The following is a 10,029-nucleotide window of genomic DNA, read 5'->3' as shown; positions in this document are numbered from 1 at the left end:
TTTTTTTTTTCCAAAGATAAGTGCAGATCCTTTACTTAACACACCCAGCCTAAATCTACATCAGCATCCTCAGCTTTTGAAACACCTCACTGACACTCATACCTGACAGTACTCTGGCTCCTCTTGGCCATACTGGAAACAGAGGGCTATAGAAACAAAAACTCAGCAGAAAAAAAAAAATTCCTGACCACGGACACAGAACACAAAAATAAATTAAAGTAGTGCACGGTAAAGCCAACAATAGCTGAATATTTTTCTACATCAATCATATGCAGCATGAGGTAATATTGCTCACATTATGGAGGGAGATTCTTGGTTGGTTTTTGTTTCTTTTTGAGAGAGATTGGATTTGTCCTGTGCGTATAGAAACTCCTGCAACATAACACTGAAGTAACAGAGACTTCTGTAAAGTATATACCACTATCAGATAGAAACACACACGCTCTTCATTACTTATGTATACCACAATTAAATAGGTGACTGGATTCTTAGGATCTAGCTGAAGATTATTATAGTAAGCCATCCAGGTTTTTATGAACCGTTTGGTTCTCCTTCCCATTGTTGGAATCCTCTGATGGGGTGTACTGGACCTGGTATTCTTGAAGAATTTTAAAAACATCATGGTGTCCAAAATGTAAAGCTTCATCCATAGGAGTGTTGTTCCACCTACAGGAAAGAGCAACAGTAGTCCTGAGATCAGGACAGATCCAAAAGCACCAGAAATCTAATTCTTTACATTAATAATTAACACCATGCTCCTTTTGGTAACTGTGCAAATACTTAGTAAGCTGAGCATAACATTTTATAGAGATGTTTTAACGGGTTCACCAATTCTTTTTTTCCTGCTTGCTCTGCAGAACCTCCAGAGAACCAGCAGATCCTCCTCCTTTTGCTGCAGTGTACTGGAATGCATTCCACTCCTATTTGATGGACACTTCTCCCTGAGCGGGCTAAAAAAGGTGCTAGAAAAATCTCTCTCCTCTAAACTGGCTATAAAACCACTCACCTGTCTTTGGGGAAAGGATTCACTTTGCAGGCTTCCAGTAGAAATTTAACAACATCCACGTGTCCTGTAAAAAAAAAAACCAAACAAAAAACCAGGATTTTAATTATTTATATTCACATATATATATATATATATACACAAGCACAAAATTTCCCAAAGCAGGTATGCATATATGGAGGGTGAAGATAATTAAAACCAAACCCACATTCCATCAACAGGCAGCAAGTGGCAGAAGGGAGGGCATTACCTTCTGCAGCTGCTACATGCAGAGCTGTTCTTGAGTCATAGTCCCTCTGTTCCATGTCCATTCCTGACAGAGCAAATCTAAAAAAACAAACAAACAAACAAACCCCAAAATATTGTCTTACAACATTAAAACAAGGATGGAACAATAGCCCTCTGCCAAAACAATGAAACATCTGCTGCAAGAGGACAGACAGGATCAATAGCACTTTGTATCTTCAGTTCAAATAGAAGAGGTCCTCAGTGCTTGGGCTTTAAAATTAAGATATTTTCTTACATTAGGTATTCTCTCATTTTTAGAAAGGAAAAGAAAATGTCTTTGCAGGGAACACAACAGCCAACAAATCTTGATTTAAAAGTCAAGCTGAGTCACATAAGGGAAAGTAAATTTAAGCCAGGGAGGACTCCTAAATCTGAAAATCCTGAACAGTCTTCCATTATCGAGACATCTTTCATCACACTACACTGTTCCAGGACAGCAGAGTATATTATGTATAATAAATTATATATATTTTCCAGGCAATAACTATATTCAGCTATATACCAGCCAAATTAACATGTTTGCTGAGTTTCCTATTATTAATTCAAATGTTGCCAGATCCTGCTCCATATTAAAAAAGCAAAGCTGGGTTTCCAACAACAACGTGCATTTTGCAGCCTGATTTTGGGGGGGGCAGTTTCACAACAGAATTACACAAGCAGGTTGGAGTGCACTGAGGATTTTCTGCCATCATTGTAAGGCAGCTGGTTAAGAAAATTGTTTCACTACAATCCCAAGAAACAGAAAGCTGTGGGATTACAGGACAGTGTGAGGATACAGGCTGGGCTTTGGGGGTGTCTCTTTGTTTGCCTGGGTTGGAGGGGTTGGTTGGTTTGTTCCAGGACACAGATTTCTCTCTCCCTACTTGCCCACAGGAATAATTTTTCAAACTTGTTCTTTTCCAAGGCAGCCAAGTGAAGGAGGAAAAAAAAAAAAATCAGGAAAATATAACTAAAAGGCAATAATGAACCTGTGTTACCAGAACATGCTGAAGTCTCCAGAGCAGCCTGGATGTCCCCAGCATGGACAGAGTGTCCAAGCAGAGGGAAACAGCAGTAGCAGGTACCAAACAAGCAGCTTTCCAATCCCCATCCCACCCTGATTTTTACCTCCGGAGTGCAGACACATCTCCTGTGTAGGCAGCAAACAGCAGATTTATCACAGACTTGACCTAAAAAGGCAGATAAAGAGCAGTTTATTCAGCTTCTGTCCTCAAAAACTGAAAACTCACAGTCGGATGCTCCAGTGCTTGTCAACCTGGTCATTTGACCCTCCTTCCCTGGCCACATTTTGTGGTACAGGGTGAAACTCTGGAAGAATTCACTCCAGCTTGCTTTGCTGCCAGCACTTGTATGTCTAGCTCTCCAAGAGTAAAGCCGTAAGGATAGCAAAAGAATCATAAAATGTGCATTTCTATTCTTCTCGAGTAAATAACATGAGCCTTGCTATACAGATAAACCATTTTTCTCTCTTTGCCCTGTGATACCCAGATTTGAATTACAAACACAGCCCAACTCAGACATCATAAACACCTCATAAGACAAACTTGCTGGAAAAGTAAGGTTTGGGTTTTGTCATCCGGTGTTTTTCTGGGTTTGTTGTGGGTTTTTTTGGTTTTTTTTTAACAGAATAGATTTTAATGCTAGGAGAAATCCCTGTTGGCAGAAGAAATGGCACTGGTTATCCTCTGCAACACTGATTTTCCTTGCATATATCTAATAGGGAGGCTTTCTTCAAATAAACAATTTTAAGCAATTCTATCATATGCAGAATCACTACAAGAAATGCAAAGTTTAAAGGCAAACAAAAGCAGGATCTTTTTAGATCAAATACCACAGGTAAAGTCTGCAGCAAGTCGTGCCCTTCTTAGCTTTCTTACTCTAATAAGAGCCAACACTGTCAGGCTACAAACCTCATCCCTTGCACATTTTAACATATCCTGGCTCTACTAACTCCCCAGATTTTAACAAGAGCCAAAACTGACACGGACAGCTGGATTTCTGCAGCCCACATCAGCTTCTTCCAGAAACTGCTATGGACACTTCTGGGCACCACTTCACAGCATTTTCCAGTAAACTCCTCAAATGCTGTGTTGCTTCCTGAGTCCACAAAGCTCTCCCTGCTCCAGCTAAAGGGGAAATCTGATGCTGCACTGACCTTACAAGGAGGAGGAGAAGCAAACAACAACAAACAAGCATCCTTGCCCAGCAGCAAGTCTCCCACAGCTTTCTGCAAAACTCACAGGCATGTTTCACAGGGCTGCAGAGGAGACAACATCTGTGCCTCTCCTAAACCAAAGCACTGGAATTGCTTGTTGGGTTTTTTTTTATTTTTTTTATTTTTTTACACCTCAAATATGCACTGACGCAAAGAGAGGCTGAGGCAAAAAGGCAGAGCCAGGATGGAAGCAGAGCCACTCTGCTTTCTGAGCTCCCCACAAAGTCCTGCAGCTCCTTTTTGCTTTGCTGAGAACCTCCTGAAGAGAATGTGCAATTTTTTTACAGACACTGGGCTGCAGGCTGTATTTAAAAGCGGGCACAAAAAAGGGGAAATTGGTTTGATAATCCCTGAATTTCATCAGGATGATTCAGATTTCCTTGCTGAGAGCAAAGCTGAGTGTTGCCCTGCTGCTGGTATCCTGCAGACAGACCAGGATGGTTGCACTCAGACATTCCAGGTCCTGCAGATGCTGAATACACTCATTTTTCTGAGATCTAGGATGAGAAAAGGGCATTCTGTCTTTAATAAAAACCATGGTAACTGGCCATCCTGACTGGGTATCTTTGTTTCTGGGAAATGCAAATATATATTAAAATAATAAAAATAACAAGCATTGCTTCCTTATAAAAAACTCTCAGAATGCAGCTGGGGCCAAGAACCACTCTGGGTTCAGCTGAACATTTTGCTAAGAAGCCATTTTCATTTTCTATCATGATGTGACAAAATATAATTTAGAGATTCCTGAGGCTTTCCAACACAATTATCTTAGGCCATATCTCTCAGCAATCTGGGAGAGGTTAAAGCCTCTTCTTTCTTAAGACAAATAAAGCAAAATCCAAGCTTGCATTGTGGTAAACCCGACCTTGACAGATCATAATAAAAAGAAATACAAGTCCAGACAAAAAGAAAGAAAAAAAAAATAATCTCTGTTGTTTAATTCAGGAGAGGGAAATGTGAGAGCAAATATGTCTGCTCCCTGTACAACACCAAAGGTAATGAGATACAAAAAGGAGACAAACAAATTCAGCAGGACAATTAGTAGCAGAGTAATTATCCACTCTGATCAGCAATGAACTTAAGCTGGAGAAAAAGCAGACAGTGTAACCATCACCACTGAAACAACCCCCCAAAGGGCTACCTGCCCCTGTTCCACGTGAGACTTTCATGAGTTCATGGAAAAAAATCAGGATGCATTTTTCTAGCAGCAAAACCCATCAACTCCATAACTGCACCCTACTCTATCAGCAGCACAGTCCAGGCCAAAAATTAACTCATATTACAAGGTATGAAATTAAATTGCTCCCAAGGCAGCCATGAACAACAAAGATGGACGTAAAAAGTGAATTTAAAAGACATTTTTAATAGCTTCCAGAGCCTTTCAGATTTCAAGATAATGTTAACCTAAGCAGCATATCTATTAAAGCATCACAGAAAAGGTGGTCTTTTACATGAAGAAAAAGTTGGTCTGTGAGAGTCACTTCCTGCCAGAGGCTTTTTAACTGCATGAGAGATGCCACTTATGTTGCCCTAAAAAATCCCAGCCAAACAAAACAAGCACCATCAAGACTTGCAAAATGCAAGCAAAAATTCTCTGCCCCCAAACTCACACCTTTGCTTAGCCTGAGATAGCAACTCTGGTGCAAAAATCAAGAGCCCAAGTGGGAGCAGCAAAGACATGAGTGTGGGGGTTTTAAATGTAGGGGAGAACACATCAGATGAGCTGAATTCACTGGCACTAAGTAGGGCACAAGGGAAAAAGCACCTGATTTAAGTGTTCAGAGACTGTGAGTGGCTCATTATCATCCAGACATTGCTTTCACTGCACTGATCAACACAATTTCCCCTCATCTAGGAGCAGCAAGTTTTACCTTCAACCCAACAGCCATGAAATCTATTTTTTGATACTGCACAGAATTCCTTCACCATGCAAATATAACCAAAGGAGAAGGGCTGAGAGTCCCTTCTCCTTCTCTGAGTTGGATCAAACATCACCCTACAGCACCCACCATTGACACACACCATATACACACACAGCAGTGCCAAATCCAGAGCAAAAATTTATGTTGAATGGGGGATAAAAACTGCTTGATAGAAACCTGCTTCACTGACCAGCTCTTGTTACTACTCAGAAAACTGCTCACTGAGCTGGGATGAACCCATCTTTGCCTGCTCATGTCCAGAGTGCAGAAAAAAATTCTTGCTATTGAAGTGGTGAAAGCAACAAGGAAGGGCTCCTCAGGAATCTTTGTGTCATCCAGCAATAAAAATCACAAGTCCCAGACCACACAGTCTCTATTCCACCTGCAGGCTACCAGGTCTCAGAGGTCTCAGACTGAGCTGGGTGAAGCTACAACTGACTCAGTCCAGAGTCCTGCTTCATATCCCAGGTGTCCAGATGAGCACAACCTCCAGAGATTCCTTTCCAACTAAATGTTCTGTGAGGAGGTGAGCAGCCCAAGAAAGCAAAAAGAACCAGAACAAGACAAGAAAATAACCAAGGCTGTTGTTGCTGAAGAGCGATGGTGGCGTGAAAGGCAGGAAGCCCTTGGAGTAGCAGGAAGTCACATCACTGACAGACATTTCTGATAAACATTAGGGTCCTAAGAGAGAAGAAAAAAAAAAAAAAAAAGAGAAAAAGAAAGGAAAAAACACCACCCTACACCCCAAAACCCCAGCCCAAGTGAGATGTGGCACTGAGAGTTACAAAGGCACTGCTGTCCCTCCACCCCTGGCCTCTGGAAAATACTGTGGGAAGACACAGAAGCCTTTGGTTTGTTACTGGGTTTGTTCTTGTTTGAATTTATCAATGTGCCAAACAAACAACAAAAGAAAATGATGAAAAAAAAATAAGTTTAGTTTCAGTATTAAGATCCTGAAGTTACTTATCACAAGTGGAATTTGAACTAGAACTGATCCGGAATGCTGAAGGGGTACATGGGAACAACCTTGGTAAGAGTACTTGTATCCAAATTGCCTTCCCAAAGTTTTCCTTTCCTAGCTGAGCTGCACACCCAAATCCAGCCCACACTGGAGGGCTTTATTTAAATTAATTTAAATTAATTTAAATTAAATTACTCTCATGATTGTCGACAGAGAATCCCTACACATGACTGGGATGAGAATCACATGTGCACACAGCCTGGGCCAGAGGAGCTTTTTATTTTAACACTCAGAAGAAGAGCATGGCTATGTCTGCCTAGCTCTGAACCTTATCAACACATCTCTCTGAACACCAGCTGCTACCCTTATCAGCACCAAGAAGGGAAACTGAGGCCCAGAGATGGAAACAAACTCCTCGTGGTGAGCACAGGCTGGGAGAGAGGAAAGGCAAACAGCTGTGCAGGCAAAGAAAACAAACCCTTCAGAAAAAAAAAAAAATTAATTTAGCTCAGAACTGGATTAATTCCATGAGAAGCTCTTAGCTGAAGCTGGATTTTAATTTCCTACTGTGTCCTGCTTCCTGAGAGCATCCCCCCCCCTCACTCAATTTCTTTGAAAACATCACAGAATTGACAGGCTACAAAAATATTGCTTCCAACTTGACTGTTTCTCCAGGTGGCTGAGGAACACAGTTAAGCCCAAGAATTCCAAAGGCAATACAAACAAGGATGAACAAACAAACTCTCCTAATTTTTCCAGTACTCTTTACCGTGGTATTTGGGGGCAGGGGCACAAGTTAGCTTTCCAAAAGATGTTCAGAATATTTAGGGGGAAAGGTTGAATGCAAATTGTTTCTCAAGAACTTTGCTGTACATGAACTTCAGTGCACACCTTCACTGCAGGAGGCTTTTAAATACAACAGAGGGGTTAGGGAAGAATCACAGAATCCTAGAATGGGCTGGGTTGGAAGGGACCTCAGAGCTCATCAAGTCCAACCCTTGATCCACTCCCGCTGCAGTTCCCAGCCCATGGCACTCAGTGCCACATCCAGGCTCTTTGGAAATCTCTCCAGACACGGAGAATCCACTACTTCCCTGGGCAGCCCATTCCAATGCCTGATCACCCTCTCCAGAAAGAAATTCTTTCTCATCTCCAACCTAAACCTCCCCTGGCACAACTTGAGACCCTTTGTGCCCTCTTGTCTTGCTGAGAGTTGCCTGGGAAAAGAGCCCAACCCCCCCCTGGCTCCAACCTCCTTTCAGGGAGTTGTAGAGAGTGATGAGGTCTCCCCTGAGCCTCCTCTTCTCCAGCCTCAACACCCCCAGCTCCCTCAGCCCTTCCTCACAGGAATTCTGCTGGATCCCTTCACAGCCTCCTTGCTCTTCTCTGGACCTGCTCCAGCACCTCAATCTCCTTCCTGAGCTGAGGGGCCCAGAACTGGACACAGGACTCAAGAAGAGATGATACAGCTAACTGAGAAAAAAAACCCAACAGCCACCACATTTTTGTCTCGTTTCTCTCGCCTAAAATGGGATGCAGAGTTTCCTTTGGGGGAACTCTACCCTCCTGGCTTGAAGAATGAAGTTTAAAGATTCCCTGGCATAGGATGGAAAGGTGGTGATAAATCAGGGGATGAATTTCAGCAAGACAAGAGGGCAGGGTCTCAAGTTGTGCCAGGGGAGGTTTAGGTTGGAGATGAGAAAGAATTTCTTTCTGGAGAGGGTGATCAGGCACTGGAATGGGCTGCCCAGGGAAGGAGTGGATTCTCCGTGTCTGGAGATCTTTCCAAAGAGCCTGGATGTGGCACTGAGTGCCATGGGCTGGGAACCACGGGGGGAGTGGATCAAGGGTTGGACTTGATGAGCTCTGAGGTCCCTTCCAACCCAGCCAATTCTATGATTCTATGATTCCTGCAGCTCTGGACTTCTCCCAAGACAAGCAGCTGTCACCCAGATGCAGGTCCTGTCCCATTGGGACATTGTGTACCTGAGTGGGTCTCAGGTACACAAGACTCTTGGTACCACCCAGAACCTTGCTCTCCCAGCTGGAAGAGACCTGCACTGAGAAAGGAGTCACCTTCTGCAGCTCTTCACCAGCTCCAACACAGACCAGAAAAATCAGACCAAAAAACCAACAAAACAAAAAAAACCACCAAGACAACAACAAAAACAAAACAAAAAAAAAAAAACCCAAAACAGGCAAAAAAAAAAGATATCAGGCCAAAAAGAAGTCAGACCAAAAAAATCAGACCAACTTTCCTGGAGGCACCTCTGAAGCATCAGTCTCTGAGATATTATTTTAAAACTCTGAATCCTGCTGTGGACCCAAGTCCTGGGTGGTTTCCCCAGCAGTGTCCCAGCTCTCTCCTGAGCCTGTCCTGGGGACGATGCCACCAGGGGACCATGCCACCAGCTTGTGCCCAGGAGCTGGCCAGAGTCAGACAATGCAGGGCTCATCCGGCTCAGCACTGGATTAGCTGAGAAATGGAAAAAATAGATTTGTAAGCTGTCTAAGGTGAGTGTCTGTCTAGCGAGTGAGGATTAACTTCTCATACCAGGAAGAGACCGACTGCTCTGAAGTCTTCCTCTTCTCCTCACCTTTGCAAATGACCAAGCACCAACAAGTAAAGGGTTGGCGTGGGCCAAGAGGGAGAGCACAAAGTAATAAATGCTCCCAAATCCACAGAAATTTGACTTGACAGCAACATCATCCTGCTGCTTTCCCTAAAGCTGATCCCTTACTGAGGGTCATCTCAGCACACAGCAAAAAGCAACCATTCCTCCCACTCCTGAGGATTTTTAGGATGCTTATTTTATCAGTGATGAACATTTCATTAAGTCTGAAGGTGCCAACAGAAATTCTGAATCAGCAGTAGTGGCCCATTAAAAAAAAATAGGAAAAAATAAATCTTGAGCACAAATTAAACTAATCAGTGATCAAGTTTTTATACATGGTACTTGTAAAATTCAACTATCCTGAAGCATAACCCAGAGATGACTTTTTCCCTGCCACTAAGGTTTCAAAAGAAAACTGGAATAAAAATAAATTTTGAAGCTTCAACTTTGAAAGGAAACCTGAGATGCAAAGTCAAATATAAACCAGGGCTGAATCTCGGAGAGGAACACAGGTGCCTGTACATTCCACCACTAGAAAGGACCATTTATTTTTAAAATTGACCATTTTTCTATCTACAATTATTTTGCAATAAACTGGAACCTGCTCTCCAGGGTCTGCTGACAAGGCTACTGTTGGGAATAAAATAATAATAATAATTAAAAAAAAAGTATCACTGTGTAAAAGTGAAAGAGCCAGCCAGAGTTTTCCTTGAATTCTCTAGGCTGAATGTGAGCTGTGTTGTGCAGGGAAAGAAACATCAATCCAAACTCAGTTTGTCTGAAATAAAGTGGAAGTTTAAAGAAAAGACCACTGCTCTACATAATGTTCTGAAATCTGCAAAAGAGAAGTCTTTGGGCTCTATCAAGAGTGATGCCCAGACTACACCTACACCAACCCAATGCCAACAGAGCCTCTGGCCCCACAGACATTAAAAGAACACAAAAAGCTCATAAAGCTGGAATTCCTTGGGAAGTCTGTGTTCCCATTATTCCACAACTAATGAGAGGACAGGACATTAAATTAA

General features: G+C 42.5%; 1 protein-coding gene across 1 annotated transcript in view; it reads right to left on the bottom strand.

The window, feature by feature from the left end:
* Nucleotides 1–10,029, bottom strand: part of GLS (glutaminase) — a 60,984-nt gene continuing 50,955 nt past the window's right edge. The window contains exons 15-18 of the mRNA XM_030454618.1: nt 2,399–2,460; nt 1,254–1,330; nt 1,007–1,070; nt 1–666 (exon numbers count right to left, since the gene is read on the bottom strand). Of these exons, the coding sequence (XP_030310478.1) occupies nt 510–666; nt 1,007–1,070; nt 1,254–1,330; nt 2,399–2,460 (360 nt within the window). The 3' untranslated portion in view covers nt 1–509. The remainder of the gene's footprint in view (nt 667–1,006; nt 1,071–1,253; nt 1,331–2,398; nt 2,461–10,029) is intronic.

This window comes from Calypte anna, chromosome 7 (assembly GCF_003957555.1).
Source record: "Calypte anna isolate BGI_N300 chromosome 7, bCalAnn1_v1.p, whole genome shotgun sequence".
In the NCBI taxonomy this organism is placed as follows: Eukaryota; Metazoa; Chordata; class Aves; order Apodiformes; family Trochilidae; genus Calypte; species Calypte anna.
This window is presented reverse-complemented; position numbering and strand designations above follow the sequence as displayed.